The sequence below is a fragment of the Sylvia atricapilla genome, chromosome 1 (genome assembly GCF_009819655.1).
Source record: "Sylvia atricapilla isolate bSylAtr1 chromosome 1, bSylAtr1.pri, whole genome shotgun sequence".
Classification (NCBI taxonomy): Eukaryota; Metazoa; Chordata; class Aves; order Passeriformes; family Sylviidae; genus Sylvia; species Sylvia atricapilla.
Window position 1 is genome coordinate 21,264,743 of NC_089140.1, and position 26,813 is coordinate 21,291,555.

The window sequence follows — 26,813 nt, forward strand, 5'->3', positions numbered from 1 at the left end:
ATCTTGGGTCAGTTGTCCTTACTCCGCTGTAAGTCCTTACTTCCTTCCCCTGATCCTCAAGAAGTGCCTGAATATATCCTAGCAATTCTGAAACTTACTTTCTCTTTTTTATAGGGTGTTCTCATCACGTCAGTGTTTGAGAGGATGTTTTCTTCAACAATTTTTTTCCAGTTTTAAGCTTTTAATCATTCAGTTGCTGTGGAAATTACAGTGATAATGTAGGTTTAGTGTTCGAGACTTCACTGCTGCATTAGATAAGGAAAAGGAGCTGTCTTGTGGGAGACGGCCCTGAATTAAGCAAGTTGTATACATTTCACATGTTTGTCAGGGAAGATAACACATGAAAAGGAATTAAGATTGTTCAGGCTGCTAGGGTTTTCTCTATCTGCTCGGGAAAAAACATGTTAATATCAAAATGAAGGAGAAAACAAGCCCAGTGTCTGATCTAGGGACTATGTGGTTTGGAACAGCAGTTCCAGTCTGCTGCCTTTCAGGACATCAGTCTTCTGTCTTGGGTGATTGCCTTTGTAATTTCTGCTTAGAAGAAAGATTTTGGAAGCCCCTGTCCTTCCTTATCAGAAAGGGAGAGGGATGCAGAAAGAGACAAGTATGCAGACAGAAGCCCTTACATACCTGTGGAGTGAGAGATAAAGAAATTTCCTATTGGAGATACCCATGGCTAGCTCTCTGATTTGGGAAGAGAGGGATGGATTTATGCATACAGTCAAATTTTATTGTTTTTTTTCTCATGATCAATTTTGGTAGTAGTCTCTATTCAAGAATTTTGGATGTATATAAGGAATTGAACTTATATGATACTTCTGTTGTTTTCTTACCCTCTTCCTTAATTAGTATTTAATATTCCAAAGCTCCTTGGTTCCTTCTTATCTATGGTTGTTTTTAGAAAAGGGTAGATTTCCATATTACTGAAATTGCTAACAGCAATGTTCAGCTTGTCGTGTTCTCTTGCTTTTTTCTTTAATGCATCACCCATTATTCTTAACCTCATCCATTCTTGCATTCCTTGCTGGGAAATTCCAGGTGGGAAATGCTAAGACCACAGCTGTCTGGCTTTGGATCTAAGCATATCCCTCCACTTCGAAATTTAAAACTTACACTGTTTGTTGTCCTCATGTTTGTATGTTTGTATATATTTTTTCATGAATCTGTATATTTTTATTTGTTGATTATTGTGGCTGCCTTTCACATACACAAGATTTCACAAGTTGCTTGGTGGTCAAGGCAAGGTTTCTAAGGAGGCACTCTGTACTGGGCACCAGAGTATGTGGACACTGCTTTTCAATGTACATTGCTTCCTTTGACTACTAAATGCAAAACTGGGAAGAAGTCCAGAATCTTTAATAGCTAGAATATATTTCACGCTAATCCCATCTAAATTAGCATCCTCCATTGCCAAGTTCTAAAGCAATGGGTGCAGTGATGATGAATTTCTCTAACAGGGTTTTTGTTCAGACTGGCTTGATACTGGTATTTGCAGTACTGTAGGATTCAGAGAGAAGGTCTCGGCTTATGAAAGAGCCCAAGATATTGATCTTTCTGGCTGAAATACCCTTAGGATAGATGTGCTGTTACTTTTGTATTAGGTCCTCATATCCTTTTAAACTTTTAGGTTGTTACAGTGTGTTTCTCTGCATACTCTGTTGTGTCTTTTCACTATTGAAACACCACAAAGATTTTTATTAAGTTCTGTGTTTTCTTCTTGATGTCCTGTCTTGCTGGTTTGGGGCTTGCACCAAAAAGAAGTTCTTGTAAGGCAGTAGTAATAGAACAGAACTGTACCACCACTACTGTTCTGTAGACATCAGTGCAATATTTTTGAATATATATGAACAGGAGGTCATGCTCTCTTTTCTGGGTATCACAGAAACGTTTGCACATGGAGTGGGAGGATCTTGCTTGTGTGAGGCTGAAGTCTCTTGTCACAAAAAGGGAGTTTGCAAAATACCACCTACTACCTTAGGGAATGGAGTAAGCTGAGGCAGGGAACTTCATGCAAGAACAACAGAATTTCCAAGATATTAGGATAGGAATGAGATAAAGGGGAGAGTTGGAGAGAAAAGAGGGAGGGAGGTGTTTGTTTAAGAGGAATAGGCAACTGGAAGTGAAAAGAACTCAAGGAGTGTCTTGGTGAAAGCAGTAGATCACTGCTGGGTCTTTTCAACACAGCGTTGCATTTAAGTCATGGTTATTGCAGAAAGGCAACAGTTGCTGCTTTAGAGCATGAGGCACTTGAACTATTGTAGGCACAGAAAAATAATCATAAATACAGAAGAATGCCTTCCAGAGGGACTGTCTTGCATAAGCCACTCCATTTTATGTAACAAAAGCCTGGTGACACAATGCATGGTTTAGTCATAGGAGTGCCCAGAGTGGACAAATATTGTACATCTGGAAACATTTAAACTAGTAATTAGTTTCTGGAAAAATGGTAAATTACTCAAGAAAAATGTAGTCCATTGTGTTGGCTTTAGACTGCATATCTGCAGCATGTATGATTCTCCTGACTGCCTTAACCATCACTTCTTTGCTTCTCACCAGCAGTATGTGGGGACAGGTGATACAGTAGTGTCAGTCAGGGCTGCTGCTGTCACTGCTAGCACTCTGCATCCCACCTGGTTGGCCTGTGCTTTGAGGACATGAACATGATCCTGTAGGAGTTCTCCACCTTGGTTAGACATCACCAGGGAAGTTCCCTGCCAGCTGGGGCAACCTCTCCCACCAGAGCTGAAAATATCCAACTTTAGCACAGCCTACTCTATTGCCCACTTTCTTCCTGGGCTTCTGTCACAGCAGATGTCCTCCATTGCTCCACAGAGAGAATTGCTTTGGGAAGGAGCAAGGAGCATACCCCAATTGCAGCCTTTCTCTCTCCCCACTGCTGCTGGAGGAGGCTGGCTGGAGCAGAGGCTGGGCAAGGTAGGGGTCTTAGAGAGTTTCCATACCCTGCTGTCCGTGATTAACACAGGATGTTTGATAGCACACATTTAGAATTGCCATAGTACAACAGTACTCTGTGATTGACACTTTGCCCCTCAAAAGGAGTGTTGCCTGCCCTGGAGGTGTGCTGTCCAGCTGCATGTGGGTCACAGGTGGAAGGTAGATGTCTCCACAGCTAAAGTCAGCTGTCAGGGAGTAATTCAGGACCTGGTCTGGCTTGTAACAGACTCTGCAGTGTCTCTGAAGAGTGACTGCCTGAGATGGAGAACTTCAGGCCAGTATAAAAAGTCATACATGGCACCAAAATGTCAGAGCTGGTGTCTTTTCATTGGTGTGTCAGCATGTTCTAACTGCTGCCTCCCACAGAAGCTTTTCAGACAATAATCACTGTGGTTGTTTGTCATTACAGAAGTAACGCTGAAGGTCCATGTAAGCGATGCCAGCACCCATCAGCCAGTAACTGAAGCCTTCATTGAGATTTTTACCAACCAGATCTCCATTGCATCTGGAACCTCAGGAGCAGATGGCACTGCCTTCCTCAAGTTTCAGTATAAGTTGGGCAATCAGCTGATAGTGACTGCTAGTAAACATGCATATGTGCCAAATTCTGCACCATGGAAACCTGTAAGATTGCCTGGTAAGAGATCTTTATTTTTGTTCTGAGGTAAGATATTGCATCTAAAGGAAGCTACACAGTTTTGTATAATGTATTTCAATGCTTGAGATCCTAGGTGGGAGGAGAAACATCTGCACATTTCAAAGATAGTAACATTTATTCTTCAGTTAAATTGTAGCATCATGGCTGAGCAAAGATGCACTCTCCTTCTGGAGGTCCTCCATACAGTGCTCCGTCAGTTTTCAAACAACTGTTGGTGCTCCTATTCTATTTTCTATAGAAAATAGAAACCTATTCCAGATCTTTTTCTTTTTGGGAACTACGTTTCCAAGAACCTTTTTTCAGCAGTTGTGATGCACTCTTGCTTCTCTTCCAAGATGTAGCAACAACTGTTGCACCATAGCCTGTAGTGTACAAAAAAGTCCTGGTCTTTTAGTTTTCTTAGCCATGTCAATAGAACAGTTTTAATCTGCAGTTATGCTATCCAGATGTAAGGATTTTTACTAACTCAATGAGCATGGTTTTGCTTCTTCCATAGGCAAACAAATACAACAGTAATACTTGCATGCTAGTTTTGATCAGAATCCTTCAGAACCTTACATTGGTTATTTGAGAGGAAAAATTGAGTCATGAAGCCTATTTCTGTGCTGCTAAAAAGAACAGACTGAGGGTGGCTTTCAAATCTTGACATATAACAACTATATGAAAATCACATCTGGAGTTTCATCTGCCTTTCTTGTAATCCTCAGTTACAATTAGGGTCCATGTAATTTGGGAATGGTCCCAGGCTTGTATTATACCTGAATCACACCTAAATAACACACACCTCAGGTTTGATAATTAGCCTGGGCCAAAGCCATGTGAGGTTTTAAGTGCACTAATATTTAAATAGTGTATATGTTCCCTGGGCAGTGTTGAATTTCTTGTCTTGGCTCCATTTTATTTATTAATATCAACACAGCCAGAAGGACTGCGTGACTTACTGCAAGGTCAAGTAGCAAATGTATTTTCAGAAGGGGAAAGGAACGTGAATCTTTTCAAACCCAGAATTATGCTTTAGGCATTTCAACATGCTGTTTACTTATCTGCTTTCACTTGCTTCAGATAAGATACAAATGACTTCTTCCACATTTTCTGCACTGTATTCAGCCATGGTTTTTAGCTCTTTAATGGAACTAGAGCAAAGACTCTAAGTCAAGCTCTTTGGGGTGTAGTGAAATAAGAAGTGACTAAAAAGAGTTGCAGCCAGGAGAGTTTCAAATAAGTAAAAGTCAGCAATTCATTACAGCAGCAGAAAAACTGGAATAGGTCATGCCGAAAGGTTGTGACATCTCCACCTTTAAAGACATTCAGAACTCAACTGCACAACCCCTGCTTGGTGAAAGAGGTGATGTCCAGAGGTCCCTTCCAGCCATAATTGTTTTATGACTCTGTTTAGAAATTTCCTTTGGGTTTTCGTCTCTTTAAATAAGATGAAGCGCAGCTTTCTCAGCATACTTCATGTGTTTTTAAGTGATTAAAGTATGCAATAACCTTCACTTGGGTCTCATATCTTTCTGACTCATACCCTAGATTTCTTGAATGAGATGTACTCTTCCATAGCCTGGAGTTTGTTTGGTTCATTTTTTTTTGTTTGTTGTTTTTTTTAAATACTAATTTTGAGGGAAGGGAATGAAATAGGGCACTTTTGTTTTAAGAAATCATTGAAGTTTAAAGAGCAGTAATTGTATAGGTTCCACAAAATCTTTCTTTCCATGTCTGAAACATGAACTTAGCTCAGAAAGTAGATTTGTTTCACCTCTGATCCTCCCCCACTGATACTGGTAGATAGTTTGCCGTTGATTTAATTGGAAGTAGAATCCTTTATTTTGCTTCCTGTATCTTGAACTTATTCCTTTGCTTAAAGAAAGATCAAGTTACAACTTGATATGCCCTATGTAGATTTAATAGGATTGTTCTTTGAATCAATCCTGAAAAGTTATGTGACATAAAAGTTAAGGTGCTTAGGCTTTTATATTTTGTATTGACTGAGATGCCTATAGTCTTTAAAAAACTTTACAAGAACTGTTTGTATTTAAATTCCCTGTATTTAAATGCCTATCATGCTTTTAACTAGAACAGTATAGAACTTTGAAAAAATGTGCAAGTTGTTTTGTTGTTATTTTTAAGCTGGTTTAAATGATGGAAAGCAGGCAGCATATCTCAATCTTTGTTCTGCAGTGTGCAGTCTGGGCACACCCACACAGCTGGATCCTCATTTCCCAAAAATGCTTGTTAGCAGTCCTAGTCTCTATCCCCCGCAGAGCAGGTCCCCCACTCTGAGAAGCATTCCACCCAGGGCAGTGTTTAAGCTGATGTGCCATCCTGCGTGCTGTGGTGAATGAACTATGGCCATATTTATCTCAAATGAGAAAATGATAACCATGAGCAGGGAGTAGGTTTGAAAGCTAAAGGGTGGTAATGTTTAAAGTGCTATAGCAGAACTTTGCTAAAAGGATCAGGATTCCTCCATCTCAGGGAATATGCATTAGTAAGAGTGCTATGCTGAAAAGATGTGCAGCCACTGAACTTGTGGTATTGTTGTAGTAGCTTCAAGGAGTAAACATCAAGGGTTTTCTGTTCTTATAATTTGGCAGAAATTAACTTTTCTTATATTAACAAAAATAATTACTAACGCTTTACTGCTTAAGTGGGAGGATTATTTATTTATATAGTGATAAATGGTAGGAGAAAAAGATTTACGATCTTTTCTTCCATTAAAATATTTATCAGCAGAGCCATGACTCCACTTATTAACAGTTCATTAATTTAACATCACTTGAGTTGTTGAAGTGTTCATGATGGAAGATGTGTTCATCTGTCTGCTCTTAACTACAATGAGATTTTTCTTTGTAAAAAATTTGGAAGAAAACTTTTGTGACTGGTAATCCTTATTTAAAAGGACACTTCTTTTGGAGCAGTATATGCCATGAAGAGAGGGAGTTGCTGAGACAGCACTGTTCAGACTTTGTTGGTAGAGGCACTGTCATGGTTTAACTCCTTTTAAGTCATCAACTAAATGCCACCCTTCTGCTTCCTCCCCTCCAGCCTCCATGGGGTGGGAAGGAGAATCATAAAAAGTAAAAACTGTGGGTTGAGATGAGAACAGTTTAATAATTGAAATAAAGTAAAATTTTAGAAGAAGAAGATGATGACGACAACAAAACGAGAGAGGGGAGTAAAACTCAGTTAAAGCAAGTGATGCACAATACAATTGCCCCGCCCAGTCCTGAGTAGCAGTTGACCCCTGCCAGACAACTCCTCCCAGTTTATATACTGGCCATAACGTTCTATGGTATATAAAATTTCCCTTTGACTAGTACACGTCAGCTGTCCTGGCTGTGCTCCCTCACGGCTTCTTCTGCAGTTTGTCACTGACAAAGCATGGAAAACTGCGAAATCCTTGACTTAGGGTGAGCACTACTCAGCAACACCAGCACCATCAGTGTGTTACTGACATTATTGTCATCCCAAATCCAAAACACAGCACTGTACCAGCAACAGAGAACAAAATAGCTGCATCCTGGCTGAAACCAGGACAATCAGTCAAAGCAAACCATGATATTCACTGTGGTGAAATACAGTTTTAGGAGCAGAGGATGATGCTTACAATATTTCTGGGAGAGGAGATCTCATCTGGAATTGTTTACCTGTAAAATAAGGTTAAAAGCTGGGAAAGCAGAGTATAGTATTTCAGGACTTGTCGTTGGCATAGCCATTCAGGGAAATGTGTGTCCAGCTCTGGATCCATGCTTCAAGAAGAATGTTTAAAACTGTGGACTTTTATCAGGGGTGGTTAAAAGATTGGAAAATACAGTTTGCAAGGAAAGACTTGGAAGTGCTTAATTTATTTTGTTCACTAGCAAGAAAGTTCATGAGGTAATTTGATCATAGTCCATCAATACCCTCATAGAGAACAGGAAACGGGTAAGAGAGAATTCTGTCTAGCAGGCCTGTATAAAAAGAAGATCAAATGGCTGGAAATCGAACCTCTATAAATTTTGATGGGTAAAGAGGCACATAGTTTAACTGCCCTCATAATTATTTATTAGAACATTGATGTTGTGGTGTGTTCTGTACCACTGGACACCCGTAAAAATAAAATTGGAGTTTTTATACAGCATTTTCATGTGTTGGTACAGCTATTGAATCTGCAGCAGTAATTAATTCAGGGAAGGCTGTAGTTATACAGGAATAAGGCTGGATCATCACTGTCATCCTTCTGGCCTTAAAAGCTGTGTCTTTCTGTCTTCGTCATGCTGAGAAAAGATTGTGCAGAAAAGCCCAAGGGAAGCTTAGAGGTTATGTGTTCGTTATAGTCTGGCAGATATGGAAGAAGATGTTGGCATGGTTGATTGTATTGAGCTCCCCAGGGTGTCTAAATTATATTAGCTTTCTTCTTACAAATTAACTTATTGGGAGTAAAGGCAAATTTTGTAAATGTGTGGCCTTAGTGCTACTTGCACTAGGTTTTCATATGTTGCCTAATGTGTATATCTGTTTCACATGTTGGGCATTGGAAAGAAAATACCCAGTTGTATTTGCAATAGCAGGGTATTTAATTTTTTAAATGTTTTTATATATATATATATAATTTAGGCCATCTTTTAGATGGTTGTTGTTTTCAGTGTGTTTCTCGTAGTTTTTCCTCTTTTCTCCTGTACTTCTCCCAAACACTAAAATTTCCAATCTTCAAAAGGAGACTGTATTTCTTTAAGGAGAAGTAGTGTAGTCTCCCTTTTGGTAGCTAACATCTGTATGGTCTCTTGGATTAAGTAATGTGTATTAATTTAGAGGAAATGCATAAAATTCCAGAAAATCAGGAGAGTTTGTGTTGATCTTCTTTTGACTGTTTCTGGGAATGCCTTCCTCAGCTTGCATTTACTTCAGATTAGGATGAGTGCTGTCCAGGTATGGGGTGCTGCCCAGTTACCAAAAATAACTAGCCTGCATTAGTCATCTCCTTCTATCTTAGAAAGCCACATGTGGACTGCAGGCAGTCATGCTCCTTACTGTTTTTCATAGATGCAGAGGAGGCAGGTGGGCTCTGTGGCTAATTCCTTCCATATTTTGGGTCTTCTGGGTCTAAAGAACTTGGCATGAAATTATATCCTGGTTTTCACTCTGCAAAGATGTGTGTGCATACTGAGAGAGCCCCCTGCAAGGAGTATCAGTACCCAGTGGGAAGGGAGGTCCTTGCAGGTAGCCTTCTTGCAGCAAATACCATTTATCCATCTCCTTTCACACCACTGATAGGATGACAGTAGTTCTGCTATAAATAGCACTTCCCTGGTGTAGGTGGTGACTCAGTAAGTACATGCTGCATTTTAAAGCAAATTATTCAGACTTATTCAACATACTTTGCCTTTCTCTATAACTTATGTAAGCATCTCAAAGTATTTAAAAGTTAGAATTCATTAAAATCTTCCTTAAGTAAAAAGTATAGCTGTTGCACAGAAAAATAACTCTGCCAGACTGAGTTAGCATTTCAGTTCTCTTTATGTATTTCTTGTCTTCCTGTGGAGTTGGGAATTGCTTCATGTAAAGCATGAAACCCTGCTTTACACTGTACTCTTCAGTGCTTTGAGCTACCATGCATGACGTGCAGGAGTCAAAGCGTAGAACATTTTGTTTAGTTCAGTAGTTACTCTGGCAATTTAACTGTTTGGTTCAGAAAATGCATGTGGTTTCTGTCATGTATACAATATGATTTTAATCATTTGGGTAGCCTCCTTTTGCAAAAATGTGAAGAAAGTAAGCACTGTTGTTGTTGGATTATGTTTATAAGAATTTAAATATATCCCACTTAAACCACTTCTCTCCCACAGTGTTCTCTTCACTGAGCCTCGGCCTTCTTCCTGAACGCTCAGCTACTCTGATGGTCTATGATGATGTAGTCCAAATAGTCTCAGGATTTCAAGGTATGCTGGTTTTGGGGGGTTGGAATTGAAATTTGAGGGACACTAAAGAAAAAGCCTTGACAGCCCAGTGTTTTCTGAACTTTGTCCTGTAAGTGAGACTGGTATTCTCTGGGGGGTTCTGAGTTCCCTGAGGAATGCTTCTCTGTGGGATTGTTTTACCAAATTAATAGCTGAATTCATCCCTAACTGCTGTGACTAGGGAATTCAAGTTACACGGTGATAAATGAGTTTGGACTTCAGTGTGCCATTTGAGAGCTAGAGATTAAATTTCTTATGCTATCTGTTAGATGTTTTTTCATCTAGCCTCATTTAACCATCCTTGAAGTAGACATTTCCTGGTGTTCTTAATGTCTGAGATTTTTCTCTGGTTTTATTTTGTTTCTTACTTCCAATTGTGAAAGACTTAGATGTTTAGGGCGTAGAAAAACTGAAACTTATTGTATCTGCATTGTTGTATACCCAGTATAAACTTGCTTTTCCTGTGGACCCCTTGTCAAGCTGCTGCAAACCTAAGTCCTACACATTGAAACACACTGTATTAGAAAAATGAGTTTTGAATAACCTCTTCGTAAGGCCAAGCACAGCTGTTAAAGTAACTAGTATCAGTCAGAGGAACAGTGTTTTCTGAACTGCACAATGAAGAGTAAAATGTTCATCTGACTTAGAGGTCTGATGTAAATTAGTCCAATTGATGTGCTGGCTGAGGTAAGTCTGTTAATAAAAGAACAGGGGTTTTTAAAGGTACTTTGAACCAGAACAAGGGCATATCCTTCCTGTGGGCACTCTTATTGTGCATAAATGGTGTCTTATTCACAATAAGTCTTATGCTTGCCATAATTTTAAACTCTACTAGATAGTTAATAAACAAAGGAATGGTGCCCTCAATAGTATTCCAAGATAACCTTGTTTTATCTGAGAGAATATAATACAATTATGCCTTCCTGACATATTTTTTTTAGTTAGAAGCCATCCAGATACAATAGGCTTTTCATTAATGATAGCACTAGATACGACTGGCACTGAAAATGCATTAAACAAATTAGTTAGCTGATGGAATGCTCAGAAGGAGCTGGAGAAAGAGCTGCTGTACATATATTCTGCAATTTGAGAGCTGGACATTGTCTAATGGGGTAAATTAGATGGACGTGAACTGTGTTAAAAAAACAAGGGATTCCATTAGGCAAGACATGAAACATTGTTTACCAACAGTATTCCACTATCAGGCTGTATTAAATACTCTTATTCTAAGGCAAATGTGCTGATATTATGCAATTAACTGAAAAAGAACAGTATTTTCATGTTCACAGCTTCCTTCAAAAAAAAGGGGGGGGATGCTAAAGGACTAGAGGGACACTTAACAGCTGAGTGAGACTCATAAGTATTTTCAACATAATCTCCTTTCCTTCAGTGAAATGATCCAGTGTGTTAACAATATATATAAATTAGAATAATGTAACTGCTTCTACTGAGATAGCAGAAAAAAAGAATAAAGGAAGAAAGTGTACCTGGAGAGTGCTAAGGATTGGGACTTGAACTCACAGTCTTGCCCAGTAAAATCTATTTTATGGGTCCAGTCCACATTTCTTTTCTTCGACTGTCTTGTGATGAAGCCTAAAAGAAAGACAGCCTGGACATTGTTCCAGTATTTGAATGGAGCCTCTCTAGTCTCGATCCAAAATCCTTGTGACCTAGTTTTTCTCTGTTATTTCTCTAATTTACTTCCCAGTAACCTCACACTGTTTCAAAAGAGCTGATCAGGAGTTACCTTAGTGAAAAAATGAGAGCAAACCAGAACTCATTATACCAGGAACAGGCTGGGAACACTGATGTTTGAAGCACCAGTCAAAGGGAAAGAAAGGCCTGTCTTGGTACAGTAAGTTACCAATTGCATTTGAATAATTAATCAAGCAAGCGATGCAGTTGAGAAGTTTGTCTGAGTTGATGCAGGCAGCTTCATTTTCATGATGGCATTACAATCCACTGCTGTGTTCTGTCAGTAATTGTGAGGGATGGGGCTTGCCAACCACTGGGTCATTTAAGTTATTTAATACCAGCACAGTGACGGGCTGAATTTCAGTGTTCAGTGAATGGAAGCTGTTTGGGGACTCTCTCTCTGTCACTGACCTATGAGCAATCAGGGCATGAATTGGTGAGACTTCAGATGTTACTTCACATAGATTGAACCTCAAATGCTGGTGTGGTGCCACATGTCACACATTCAGAGTGACAAGAGGTGCCTTATGGGACTCCTTGAGGTTACATCCTCAGGAGTGAACAGGCAAACTGGAGCTGACAGCATGTAAATCTGGCTGATGTGTTGACAAGAGGCTATTTAAAGAAGGTAAGATCAGTGCTCAGCAGCATTTACCTCATGGCACACATTATGTGGAAAGAGCTCACATGCACGCTTTACACTTAAATTTGCTTAGGTTTTATAAGTAAAAACTGGATTTTATAAGTAAAAACCAGGTATCTTCAGTAATAGAAGCAACACTAATAACCCACTCCCAGTGATAAGTGATGACTTGTTGAAAAATACTCTCAAGAGTCTGGTCAGCACAGGTTTCTATCACTTCCAGTTTCCTCAATAAATCTATCCCCAGACATATGCCCCAAAATCCACTATGGCCTCTAGTAAAGGAGAACATTGGGTTATCTTCCAGCAAGGTGGTGACAGAAGGTGAAAGCCTTGGTAGCTGCTTCCCTCACAGGCCTTTCTCTGGAAGCTCCCAGTCTTCTGCCCCTTTGGAGTCTCTTGCCAGGTATGGGAGACCCACGTGAGGAACTGAGGGGAGAGTCAGGGTGAGTGGCAGGTTTTGGGTGAACATCAATGTGGAGGAATTTGTTTTTCTAGGGTGTGAATTACCTACTCTGCACTGATTTATTAAATGTCTATTGTATGCACTATCACAGAGGAGACTGTTTCTTCACCCTCAAATCTTGTATCTGAGTTCATTGCTGCACAGGTTTCCTGCCAAGTTTGGGGCTCAGCCAAGGCTTTGTACTGCTTGTAGGTTTGTAGGATTGAAGGAACTGAGGCTGGCTTTCTGAGTTCTCCTTATCTAGTTAAAATTTGGCAGCTCATGGCTCTGTCAGTGCTAAAATCCACCAATTTTTTTAATAGAAAACGCATGACCTACTGTATTACAGGCCCAATAACAGTTATTGTTTTCTAATTTTTGATTAGTTTATATTCTTGGAAATAAAATACCAGTTCTTGGCAATAATGCATCCTAACCAGACATTTAGACAGCAGAAAATCCTACAAGTTTGCATTGAACTATTAGTGATAATCCTAATGCCAGTTTCTTTGTTGTGGGTTTTTTTTTCCTGTGTTGTTACTGTGGGTACCTATACCCATGGGCTGTAGGAGCCCACTCAGCTGCAGTCAGAGGGTTCCAGAATGCCTGAGCACATCAGTCCCTGAGGTGCAGCAAACTGCTACAGTACTACAGAGCACACAGGAGATAAATCCTGCCTGAGTTTGTTGCAGTCAATTTGCTTAGTCTTTTACATAGTTTTCCATTTATGTCTAGCAGTCAGATAAGGAAGATTTCTTCCCATTTCACATAGGTGTTGTTTAATGACTATATTAAACACTTAAGGATACTGCCAGTTTTGAGAGCCTGCTGTAAATATTTAAATGTTTCAGAAATTAAAAAATAAAAGCAATTTTATAGCATTTTTTTTGTGCAGAATTACCAAAGAAATGACAGCTAAACAATGATCAGCTCTTTGGAGATGCTTGCTCCTGTACACAGACATTTTTATTGGCCAATACAACGTTTTGTTCTGTTGAATTTTGTTTTCTAGCAGCTAGAGCTCCTGCTGGAAAATTATGCAAGAAAAGATTCCAGTCTCTAGGTTAATGACAATGGCAGTTACAAAGCTTAGGAGCAAGTCAGGCTCATTATTCTTTCTCACGGTGAAGCTGCATGTAACCTAAAAGTGCTGCCAGAGCCTAATGGGGGAAAAGATGCAAAATTGTTTTGAGTTGACATCTTTGAATCACACAGTCCAATGTGAATTAAGAAGAAAACTGCTTGTCTCTCGATTTTGTGCTGTGTGAGGAGTGTTCTGTGTGTATTCAAAATGAGCTCTGGAGAACACAATAGCTTTTGATTTAAAAATTAATTTGCATGTTGTGCACACAAACTTTCAGATGGAATCTTGCTGTGTGTTGCTAAACAGTATTAATGGTAAGTATCCTTTGAAAAAGACTATTGACTTTATAAGCTGGGATTTAAATGAGACATGAAATGCCATAGTACATGAAACAGTCTTAAATCATGTTGCAGCAAAGGCCCTTCAATTAACACCTAGTGAGCTTGAAAGAAATGCTAACACTGTACAAGGCAGAGGGAAAGATAGAAGTCTTACATGCCCAGTAATCTGGTTCTATTTAGATGTGTTCTTTGCATAGGAAAATATGGAAAATCTTTTCACCCAGGGTTTGGCAAGTGGATATTTTTGTCCAGTGATTTCAATAGTGACCGGCCTCAGTTCTAGAGTTAGTTTTCATGGCCAAAGCTTTGCAAAATCTAAATACAGAAATTGCATAACTTAATTGAGACTACAGATAGAACTGTCTCTTAGAAGGTAATTTTGAAAAGTACCAACTACATTTATCTTGATATTTCAGGGAAAACGAAATTTGAACAAATATGGTGAAGTGGATGCTTTCCTAAACTTTTGCATACCCTACCTCTGAACTTAGTTTTGGTTTCAGTTACACTAATTTAAAGAGGCATGTAATGGAAGTGAAGGAGAAACAACATAGCCAGAAAAGCTTCTGACAGTAGGTGCCTCCACGATTTTGCACTGGAATACTTGTGGAGAAATAATGGCAATTGAAAAATAAATGTAAAATACTGATTTTCCATCTTTCATAATAGCCTTCTAAGGTCTCTGTCCTTCTCAAGTTACTGCAATTTATGAAAAAAGTGTAAAATTGCTTCCATGAATATGAACACCTCAATATTCTGCCCACCTTGGAAATAAAGTCACTTTTAATATTTTTAGGTGCACGGACTCAGCCACAAGTTCACTTTCAGAGAAGATCTGTGAAATTGCCAGAGAACACTAGCTACAGTGATTTGACAGCATATCTGACTGCAGCCAGTTCACCCTGGGAAGTGGACAGTTTCCCTTATTTACAGGGATTAGATGGAAATGGAACAGGTAACCCACTACTTTGGTTTTGCTCTGATTTCATATTCATCCAGGGTTTGACTTTTGATCCTATAATTTTTTTCTATTCCCCATTCCAGCAAAGATTCTTTTGGATTTGAGTGACTTGATATTTTCAACTGCCCTACCAGTATGCTGTTCCAGTGAGCAAGAGGGCAAGGTCTGCTATCCCTTACGTGGGGCCACTGAATAGCAAAGATGAAAACTCCTTGGCCTTGGGAGATCAGACAAGTTGGTCACACTTGTAGTTCAGAGCTGAGTCTCCAAATTCGCTGCATGTGCACATAAAAGATGGAAATTAATGTGAAGTAATGAGAGAATTTAACCTAAGGATGCCATAAAATTCTTCATCTTTTTTTCTAAAAATAAATAAAATGCCTACATATAAAGGATTTATTACTGTGTTGTTTCAATGGCTTCAATGATACTTTTGAATGTAGCCAAAATGTGCAAATTCATCTAGCACCAAAGAGAAAACAATGAATACTCATTGTAGAAACACAATCACTGTTAAATTCGAAGTTTTAATACATTTTTATGACTGCAACTGCCTGCTAGTCTTTTTCCACTTTTCATTCAGTCTTGAGTAAAGTAATTGGTGTTTCATAGGTAAGGGAAGAATACCAGAATGAAGAGCAGAAGCCTTCAAATTCTTAAAAGGCTGGTGTGAAAAGGTGAATAATTTGTTTTCTGTGCCTGTAATAGGTTAGAAAGATATCAGTGGCCATGCAGTGTAGCAAGAGAGATTCAGACTAGTGATTAGGAAAACCTTGCTATGGAGAGGATAGTTGAAGCTGTAGAATTACTTGTTTGAGGATGTTGGACAGAGTTAGACAGTCACCTGTAAGGATGGCAGAGGCGTAGCTGAGCTTGCTTTGAAGCAGTCTGAATATCCCCTTGAGGTCTCTCTCTGCTGTTTCTCAGGATTCATTTACTTGTGATGTGTTGATCTGAGTGACTTTGAATGCTAGGTCATGTGTGTAAACGGTAGCTTGCTAGCTTCCCCTTTCTTCCCTTTGTACAAATCTGCACATTTCCTTTTCTATTGCAACAAGAAATGTGTCCGCAACCTTACTCCGATCCTTCTGTCTGCTCCAGTGAGTACATCTCATTCTGTCTCATTCTATCTCCCTGTAATTTTCCTATTCTCATCTTCAACCTTCCATTTTCTCTGACTTTTCATACCCAGACATGATCAAAACCTCTTTATCTTTTTTGAAATGAAGGAATGCATTTGATCTCCCTCATTTGTCTACTTCCTCATCTCCTTTCTTTTTATCTGTAAACCAACTGAACAAACTGCTGGCAATGTGTGTGGGATTGCTCTTTCCCAAATCTTTCCTAAGTACTCAGCAGCCCAGCTTCCCATCCTTGCATTTATTTAGTGATCCCAGGTCTTGCCAAAGCTTCAGATGATCCCATCTCGTGGGAACTGCGCAACCAGGATATTGTCTTTCTCCTGTTTTACCTCCTAGCCCCCTCTAAAACAGATTGATGCTGCCTTAGGTTTTTTAGTCTTCTGTATTCTTGCATGACAGAAACTTTTCTGCTTGAGCCCAGAGACCCTGGGTTTGACTTTTAGTTTTCAGGTAAAACTGTATTGTAAAGGACCAAAAACACTGGCAAAGAAATGGTATTTAAGAGAGACAGAGAAGAGCCTTGTTTTCCAAATACTGTAATATTCGGTATGGTATGACACAGACAACAAATACAATGTATTTTATTATGCAGTATATAGTAGAAGTGAAATGTCCTCTGTCTCTAGTAGAAGCCTCTCCTGATGTGGAAACATGAAACTTTAAAATCGTAAAGTTGGATTGACATCCTTTTCTGCATCTACAGGTGACTTGGTGAAGACTTGGCCTGGAAAACTTTTGAAAGTGTGAAAAATGAGGTTAACACCTGCTGGAGATTTTTTTAATATTTTTGTTCTCAAGAGAAAAAGAATATTTACAAATTTTAGAATTTTTAAAAAACTTTAAAAATTTTTTTAGCATTGATATGCATGGGAAATCTTGGAATTCCATAGAACACTGTCTCTTCCCTGTCTGCCTCCTCCCCCCACAATTACTTCTCTATTCTTTCACAGTTTGTTTACATGTCCATAGTGTTTTGGTGAGGTCCCTTCATTTAGGTCCCTCAGTATTTGTCCAGAGTATCTTCACAGTACTTTTAGCTTAAAACCTACTCTATGAGTTCAGCATTTTTCATAAAATCCCAACTGGGCGTTGAATTAGTAATACAGAGCAGTGAAAATTCATTGCATGAATCAGCATGTTGTAAACATAAAAATTGCAAGAATTTCACTGCAAGTAGTGACAACCCTGTATAGTGTTAGCTTGTTGTTTATATTAGTCACCAGTTGGAGAGCAGGAGGATGGTTTCACAAAATCTTGTCCTTTTAACCCAACTAAACAAAACTTTCTGTCATCTGCCTCAATGGACCAAGCTGGCTGATCACCATTACTCCTGTTGCTTTTCATGGCTGCTTGTTTCTTTATAAAGCGTCATGTCTGAACTGACAGTGAATTTTATCTGATTATTTTTAAAGCTCTTTACAGGTCACCAGATGTCAAAAAGGACAAGAAATAAATGAAAGCTGACATTTATTGAAGTCCATTCCCATTTAATCTGTGTGCGTGCCTTATCAGTTTTATAGGATGCGAGAGTTTCATAAGCATTGATTTTAATTTGCCTTCACAATGAAAAAGAAAAACATTTTGTCTTTTTAATGAGCATTAACATACTGTACTAGGTGGCAAACTGGAGAATTATTTCTTCTTGCTAGAGGTCAGTGGATTTCAGAAATTTCTTCCCCTTCCAATATAAATTGTTCAGTCCAGTGCTGAGCAAAGTATAAGTGCATCTTAATTAAAAATTGTGTTTCACTATCAGAATGCCTTTTCAGGGACTGAAAAGTAATTTTTACAGATATATGCTAGATCAAGACAGTAATAAAACAAAAATTCAAAACTTCTAATATCTAAAAATATGCAAAATATAAAACATTATTTAATCCTTTATATTAATCTAGAATCTGAAGTTGTACTGTTTTTCATTTGGAATTTGTACACACAAGAATGTCTTCAGGATACAGTACTTGGCAAGAGGATTTTTTCTCTGATACCAGCCTGAGAACCTCAATGGCTCAAGTCCTGGGGTCAAGCATCAATCTGACAGAAGTTACAGGTGCATGGCAGAGGCAATGTATTGAATGATCAAGAATAAAGAAATAACTTTTCCTTCCTCCATTTCTTTCCTCTATCTCACTGTTATATATTCTAAAGTGTTAAGGGGACAGTATTGTACACCACTGGAGCTTATATTTACAGATGCATGGGCAGACTGGCAACCTTCTCCTACACCCTAGCTGAATTTTCAAAGCTTACTTGTCTGGTTTTTGATCAGTTGGATCTGTGTCTCTCCCACATGGCTGCCTTTAGAGTGCCTGTTTTCTCAGTACTTTAAGCCCTCTGTAAGGTCAGCTTCTGCACCTCTGTTTGCAGTCAGTGAAGGCAGCTCAGTGAAGGCAGCATGTGTCCCCTTTGCATATCAGCTGTGTAACATTGACACCCACCTGGAAACCTGGGCAACGTGTGCCTCAGACTAGATGTTTTCATAAATGAGCCACATTACTTCTGGCTATTTTCCATTTCTTCAGGTTGCCAGTCTTGCAAAATCCAAGGAATTTAAAATTTGGTGAAGTTTTGTCACCTTTCTTAGCCTACACTTTACCATTTCCCCAACCCCTTTCCTGGTGATGTCTTTATTTGGTGAGCTGTTTACTCAGACACATCGAATTTAATAAAGGCCATTCCTTGAGATATACCCAGAGTTATGAGAAATCATAAAGGCCTCAGTGCTTTCCCACCATTCCCTCAAGTGTACTCATCCTATTGAGCACTGTTGCCAGGATACCTCAGGATACCCAAAGTGGTGTGCCACCACTGCTGGCTGTGAATGTGCCCTCACAGGCAGTGTGCCATGTAAGGCACCAGGCTTACAGTGGGCACACTACGCCATCCCTGCCAGCCAGGCAGCCTCTTCCTTCTCCCTGATTTGCCCCTGGCAGGAAGAGCAGCTGCAGAGCCCTGGAGCCAGCGCAGCAGAGGAAGCAGGGATGGTGCTCTTAGCAGCTGCATGGGCCTGGGGGGCCCAAGCCCCTTGCAAAACTGGAAGCTCCATCTTTTCCAAACTGAAGTATTCGTGCTATTGCTTTGAGCTCCAGATCTTGGTTTTAAAACTCAAGGTTTTGTGTTTTTTTTTACCTCCTTACATATATCTGGGATATTGATCTCTGTCATTGATTCATTTGGTTAAATCATTGAAGGATTATAATGCTTTTTAGAAGTATGCTGTCATGAAGTAACATTCATTGGCATCCAGTTTAAACAACGACTAATTAATTGTCTTGGATAAGAAGATAACATTGTATATGCTAATAATCTATTTAGCATGGTTCTTTTCAGTGAAAGGCCAAAGGAAATGCAAGTTGGCATTCTTAAACATGTAACTGATCATTTGTGAGGTGCCACTGTTTTATTTTGGTGTTTGTTAGTTAATAATATGGGCAGTTGAGGTTATAATAAAGACTTGTAAGATAACTTTCTCTTTTTTTCCATGAAAGTGTGTTACTCATACAGGTTTATTTAAGATGAATTAACACGAAAAAAATACATGGAGGAGATTTTTACACTATAGTTTTTTTGTTTTCAAATTTTTCCAAAATTAGGTGAAAAATAGACCAAATACATCTTCCTTCAATTTTGTGGCTTGGCTTTGTTTTTATTGGCAGGGGGAGGGTTGTTTGTTGGCTGCCTGGTTGGTTGGTTTAAAGTTATTTTGTAAGGCAGGGAGGAAATTGCTGCTACCATCCCTTGAGAATTAATGGATGCTGTAGTGCAGGTTGAAGCACACAGATATCCCTTAAATTCTGTTCATCCTGTAGTGACAGTGTTCATTCACTCTCTCATTAGGAAACAGCACCAGGTATGACCTCACCCCTGTCACCGCCGTCAGCGTCCACCTCCTCAGCAGCGATGGGACCCCCGTGCCCGTGAACGGCCCCATCTATGTAACAGTGCCTCTGCCAGCAAACAGCAACTTGAAACACAATGCACACGTTCCAGCGTGGAGGTTTGACCAAAAATTTGGTAGGTGACATCTCACTGTAGGTCGCTAGATGGCTTTTGTTTTCTATGTAGAAGAAGAGACAATTGAGTTTTACTGATCAAGTAATATATGGTATATATGCAAATATACTTGACTTAGCATTGGGTGCCAATTTTAAACAAATTTTTTTATACATGTACTTTTTTCAGTTACTATATATTTTATTTAAAAACTTGTGAGAACTGCATTTCACCCACAGACTGAAAAGAAGAGAGACTTATTCACTGCAGCATTGAATTGGAAATGTGTAGAAATGGAAACTTGCCTTATCTTTGCCAGCAGCCAGCTGTCTGACCTTGGGTCCCTCTCTTGGCTCGGGCTCTGTTTCCTGCCTGCCAGATAGGAAATATAGTACTGACTTCTTTTGTAAATCACTTTGAGATTTACTAATACTGTCAGGAAAATACATGTAAATGATTTAAATGAATTTTTAAAAAGAAAAATTAAGGAAATCTTTTGAAAGGCCAGAATGATTAATAAAATTTGTAAAATGCGCTCAAATTTTTGTATTACAGGGTAGTGTTTGCCATTGTGAACAGGATATTTCCCAGAAATACATGTTTTAGGCTTTTTTAAAAAATGATTTTATTTTGTTGCTAGCTGGTACACTGTACTTGCCTTCTTTACAGCTTCAGATTTTAAAAGACAAAGGAGTGCATAAGTCTTGTCTTAGTGATCCACCTTCAGTTATTGCACTGTGCCTTCTGAAGTATGCCAGATGGTTATTAAGAAGAAGGAGAATGGAAGGTGAGAAAGGAGCCAGAAATACGGGTCTGTATAGACAATCAGTGGAGGTTTGTCCTGCAAGCAAATGTTTTGAGTCAGCTGAGGATTACACCTAGAAGCAGAGGAACAAGTATGAAAGCAGCGTACTGGAGGAATGGAGGAAGAGAGCTGAAGAGGGAAATAATGTTTTTGTTTGTTACCTGCCTCTGTTTGCTGAAAAAAATTTATGTGTTTTCAGACAGCATGCCTATGAGTCTTCTGTCAGAAATTGCCTGTATTACAGGGTAAAGCAGTAAGATTTAGTGAAGAGTAAATTTGAATATGATATAAAGTAGAATAGTAGAGACAAGAGTGCAATGAATGGATTTGTCTTTTTGCCTAACTGTGGAAAGGACACTTCTCTTGTGCTGACCTGGCAATAAGTTTCACTACATTCTTCCTGAAACAGAAAAATTCTTCTAGAAACTGTTTTGTTTTCCCTTTTTAAAAACAAAACAAAACAAACAAATAAAGAAAACCCAACCACCTCCACCCCCCCCCCCAGAAAAAAACCCACCAAAACAGGGAAGATTGAGCTTACTTTCCCCATAAGAAGGAGTCCTTCCCCAGTCCTTCTGTCAGCTGTGCTAGAGCTGCAGTCGGCCCCATTGCTAGTTACGTATTGCAAGTAAATAGTTCTGATTTTGATTATGGAGCCTTCTCATTTACGGCCAAATTTCCATTCCCCTGCAGTGAGGCCACAAAAGTTCTCTCTTAGTATGGAATACGATTTTTAATTTTGTATATAAAGACCCAGTTACCGTATTGTGTGCAATATATATACATTATTGTAGATCAGTATGAGTTAGTTAATCAGTGTTGCGGCTTGAGGCTCCCAATCTTGAGACAAGTCCAGCCTTGTTTGATTCGTGGCAAGCTACTGGAGCACTTGTGCTATTGGGAGGAGAAGGCGTGAGGACTGCTAAACAGAATGCATCCTTGTCAGGCCTCTTAGCTTCACAAAGCTGTGGAGAGCAAGGTATTGAAGATGATGTGCTCAGGCTCCAGCTCACACTTCAGCTGGAGTAAGCATCTTTCTGTGCAACCAAAGATGTGGAACAAAGATGCATTTTAAGCCCTGACTGCAGCATGCCAGTTCTAGTAGAATTTTGGCCACATCCCAACCAATTTAAATTAGAGTAGCTTAATTTAATAAGTAGAGCAGCCACACTATCTTGTGCAAGCTACTTTAACACCCTAAGGCTGTCAAACTAGCCATATGTAGCATGAACATGGTGGTATCCTGTCATTCCACATCCCTGTTGTGCTTGGACTATGAAGGGAGATGGATGGATAATGACTGGGATGGCTCCATAGTGGACAAATCCTTAGCTGGCAGATAAGCTGTTGTAACCCATTTGCTCTGCCAGATCTGTGCCTTGTCAGGAGAGGACCCCTAGCTTTATTATTCTGATTTTGTCTTTCATTTCATGGCTGCTTTTTTCAGTGCTGGTTATGTTTTGGTCTCTCCTTAGTAGACTTCCAGTGGCTTAAATTTTCTTGCTTTTATCTTAACAGTTAGTAAATTCCACAGATAGAAAACTGTGTCCATCTTAGCAGGCACTCACAGCACTTCTCTCTCATGGATTAGCAGTACAGTGGACACTTGCAAGCCTGCAAGTGCTTTAACAAACAGTGCAGGCCATTGTTTTTGTTTAGAGTCCATGTAGTTGTCATCTTTAGTGCATGAAATGCAATTTCTGCTCTAAACAGCAGAAGTACTTTTCACTTTTAGATGACGTGGAGAAGTGACAGGAATACTACAGAGATATTTTAATCCTTATGAGATACGTTTTGCTGAGCTCATGATGAACTAATATGAACCCAGAGGCATCTGAGTGGAAGTGCAGAGATTTTTGTAGTTTTCACAAAAATGAGGTGTATTTGCATCTTACGGCAGCCAAAAATAACTAATGGCTTTTTAGGATGTTTACCATAAACAATCTGTATTTTCATGACCATGGGAGAGAAGCAGGAAAAGCAGCATAGTCTGCTTAAGGCTGAGAGTGGCTTCACTGACACTGATGAAACGAGCAGCCAGAAAAAACAGGCTGACATCAAAACAAGACAATCTGCTGCATCTATTTCATACTGTTCCAAATGAGATTTTTCATTGTGAAACAAACCTACTGCCTTGTGTGCACAGCAAGCAAATTAAAGCAATAATACCATTTTGAATAATTAATAAAATGAAGATCAGCTGCCAATGCCCTGGAGATGTTTTAAGGGTAAGCGAATACATGTAACCTTGTTCTTGTGTTGTCCACCACTGTTTCCTGCAGCATTTCTGAGTGTTGGCAATAATAAACACAGATGCATTGATGTTATGGAAACATTACATGCTGAAATGAAACTTAATCACTCCATGCTATGGGCGTAACCATGTCTTGTGTTTCACACTACTGTGGGACAGTGGTTTTATTTCACAGTATACACTTAAAAGGTTTTGACATAGAGATAGGGATTCTCGTTTTTATAATCAGGAGTGCTTAGTGGGGTTTTCTGGGGTTTGGTTGTGGTTTTTTTTTACTAACAAGTGATGTGTTGGATTTCTCAAAATCTGAGGGGGCTGAAAAAATCATTTTTTCTTTATCCGTAAACAGATGGTTGGGATCGTGATTTCTTCCATGTATATTTGCATTGATGTCAGTAGGATTTACAGCAGTATTATTAATCTCTCTATTCTTGGACACCAAATTTCTGTTCCAAACTTCTTTCTAGCCTTGTCCTCCTCAGTCAGAAATACCATAGATCCCAGTAGAAATGAAATTTTCTGCCTCCTGTGTCATCTCCAGCTTCCAGCAGCTGGACTGAATAACACAGCACTTGCTCAGCTGTATTCTCCTCAGCCCCCATTTAAATGGTTTATGTTAAGGTGTCTGGTTTTCATTGGATTCAGTGAGCAAAACTGTAAGTCCAGCATTCTCCATTTTAAAACCTCAGTTTCATTCCATATGGTATAAAGGCATTATATTGCACCTAGACCTCTAGATCCACATCTGGAACTGTATGGGCTTCAAAATTCTGCCAAATATTCAGTGTGCATAAAATGAAAATGAAATCTATTGATATGATGCAGCTGCTAGTTAATTATTCCCATCAAATAATGTGAAAATATTTTCAACACTGTTTTCAGTTGCATGGCAAAGGACTCTGGAGTGGAAGGGTTAAACCTTAGCCCTTTTGTTCATTCTCCTTAAGATATGTTATTGCTTGTGCACTACATGTGAATGAAGTTTGGAATACTGTGTTTCTGTTCTTTCTTCTCCCCAGACACTTGGCTGTACGTCTTTGACGTGACCTTGTTGTTTTTAAATGATTGGCTTCTTTGCAGAGGAGGATATTTCCCCAGTGCCTGAAATTTCAGCCGTGTGTCCATATAAAGTGATGGCAGAATATGGAGAAAAGTATCTTGGGGAACTCCTTGCAACTTCATAAAAAACAATATGTACTCTGCTCTTCTTGGTTATTGCTTTCTGACTGCATTTAATGCCATAATAGATTTCTAAATGCATTTAAAAGTATGGTACTTGTTTTTGCTGGATGACATTCTGCCATCAGTGGTAAAATTTGTATTGATTTTTGTAGAACCAGAATTTCCAGATGTTCCTTCCTCAGCAAAATCAAGACAATGTTTTCTGTGCTCAAAAGAAGTCATGAGGATATACTTATGTGTAAGCAGTGTTGGTGCCCACTTAAACTTGACTACAATTTCATAGAGGTGAAATGATGCTTGTTTTTTGTTTATAGGGAGAGAGGGACAGCTACGGTCAGGCAGAAAATGTAAGCAGATTACTGTACATCTACCTGTCTGCTTCACTGTGCATTGTTCGCAAATACGATGATTTATAAAAGTCTCGGATTTAAGCTCCCCATATGTGGTAGCAGTGATAATCCACCCAAAGAAAATATTGTCTCATAGTTTAAAAATAAAACATTCCTTTTGGTTGTGAATTTGATTAATTTCTGACTGCCACCACATTCATAACCCTGTGTGACTGACAGAAAATAATAATTCAGCAGAAATATTCGCAACCTGTCACTTGATCTGACACTGGGTGTGAGTTTGTGCCTCTGACCTTGGAGAGATGATCTGCATTTGGAGTGCGTGCAGCTGCACACGTGGCCTGGGGCTTCATACACTTCTCCATGAGTTTTAGTGGGTTTTCTATGCATGAGAAATGGACGTGCCCAGGAAATCATATTCCTCACCCCCAAAGGTTTGAGCTTAGTATAATTGGATCCAGAACACGTGGTTCTAGACCAGTTTCAGTGGTGATATGGAGATTGGTTTGTAAAGGTGAAAACCACAGAAGTTTAAGGTTAAGCTGTTTCTGTAGTTTAAATATTCCTTGACTATTTGATTTTGACTCCCTTTTTAATCTCAGCTGGAAAGCTTGAATTATTTTTAAGACTAAATATACTAAAGAATACAGGTTCTTAACTAACTGCTCTCAAAGAATTTAGTATTTTGTGTGTTGCCATAGAAATGGCAGCTACCAAACCCAGCTTTTTACCACATACAATGTCTACATAAGAGGTGCAGATACCATTTCAGAGTATTAGACCTCAGCATTGAAAGGAAAAGAAGCTGCTTCTCTGATGCTTCACAGTGTAGCTCACTGAGGTATGTTCTCACTCTCATGATTCCTCTGGAGAGGATCATAGGAGGTAGTTGTGCTTATTTATTGGTGTGTGTTTTCAAAATGGGTGTTGTGTCTTACACATAGGAAAGGGAATGAATGGATTGTTTAATTCTCTGCCCACCTCATACACCATCTGAGCTGCATTTATAGCAAAGCAGATGAGGTATGGCATGATGGTGATGCTTTAAGGAATATTGAAGGGATCAGGTTGGTGTCAAAGTGTAGTGATCTTTGTGCAGATAATCTGCTAATATGTAGTCAAGGAGATAAAACAGGGATCTGTCCTGGCTTCTGGGAGCAGGTTTGAATACTGCAGTATAATGTAGATAGCCCTGTAGCTCCACCTATAGAAGCCATGGCAGGAGAAGATGGGAAGAAGCAAGCATCAAAACTTCAGAAGTGGAGAAAAGACCTTTGTGCTTGTGCAAATGCCTCAGTTGAAGAGGACCTGGAGATTGGTGGGAATCCAGGCAGGAGTGATTAGTTTGGATGGTGCTGGAAGGAGGCTGAGGACTTGGGTACCTCTCCCTCTGCTTCCACTTTCAGTTTGAAAAATAGAAACTGAATGTAAATGTGATGTAAGGCTGAAGGAAGGAAAAGGCATGCAGTGTTTTGTGCATGTGTTTCTATTTATTGCTTGTTCAAATAATTTTGTCAGTAGCTGACTGAATATGATTAATAACGTGGTAAAGCAAATTCTAAAGGCAGTATCTTTCTCATATACCAATAACTAGGGATGGTGATCCAACAGGCATAACTAAGCTTCTCCTTTTGAAATACAATTATTAACCAGTAATTATGTATGGAAGTAATTTTCTTTAATAAGTCACTTCTCTTCTGGCATTCTGGAAGGAAATACTGAGGGGACCAAAGCAATGTGAGCAGTTCTGTGTACAATGTGCCCTGCCTTCTCCCAGATACAATTAAGATTATTAAATAATGAAAACTGGTGTGTTCTTTTGTTAAACACTTGACAGGTGATTTAAGTGGAAAAATAAGAAGAGATGGGAAACTCTACAGAGCTTCTCAGGCACAATAATAAATTGAACTCGTAGATTTCCTTGCCAAATCTTCAAGGTATGATGGTAAAAGCATTTCCCTTTTAGTTAATGAAATAATTAACAGAACAGGAGCAGGATTTAGCCCTGGAAGGGTTGTGTAACAAATTCTGTAAGAGTGGAAGAATAATGAGGGTATGGGCTCTCAGAGCGGGGACGTTTATTTTTTGCTGTTGCCTAGCAACCCTGGAAACAAAATTGTAATATTAACTTAAATACTATGAATTTTTAAACCCATGTGTATTGGGGGGAAGGTGAGGAGGAAAGTAAGCTCCACCAGTATTCAGGAAGGAATTTTCAACTTCCATTTCAGCTTTTGGCTTTTTAGAAAATTAACAAAAGTAAAACAAAAAAATCCCATCCCCTCTCTAGTAAAACTTCCCCTCCTGATGCAGATTAGAAGTGATTTTCAGTTGAAAGAAGAAATCTGATAAGAAGCTTTCAACTG

The 26,813-nt window shown here is 39.1% G+C and overlaps 1 protein-coding gene across 1 annotated transcript in view; it reads left to right on the forward strand.

Annotated features, from left to right (window-relative positions):
* FAM171A1 (family with sequence similarity 171 member A1) overlaps positions 1-26,813 on the forward strand; it is an 84,861-nt gene that overhangs the window by 44,303 nt on the left and 13,745 nt on the right. The window contains exons 2-5 of the mRNA XM_066316847.1: positions 3,368-3,595; positions 9,442-9,534; positions 14,557-14,715; positions 19,701-19,877. Of these exons, the coding sequence (XP_066172944.1) occupies positions 3,368-3,595; positions 9,442-9,534; positions 14,557-14,715; positions 19,701-19,877 (657 nt within the window). The remainder of the gene's footprint in view (positions 1-3,367; positions 3,596-9,441; positions 9,535-14,556; positions 14,716-19,700; positions 19,878-26,813) is intronic.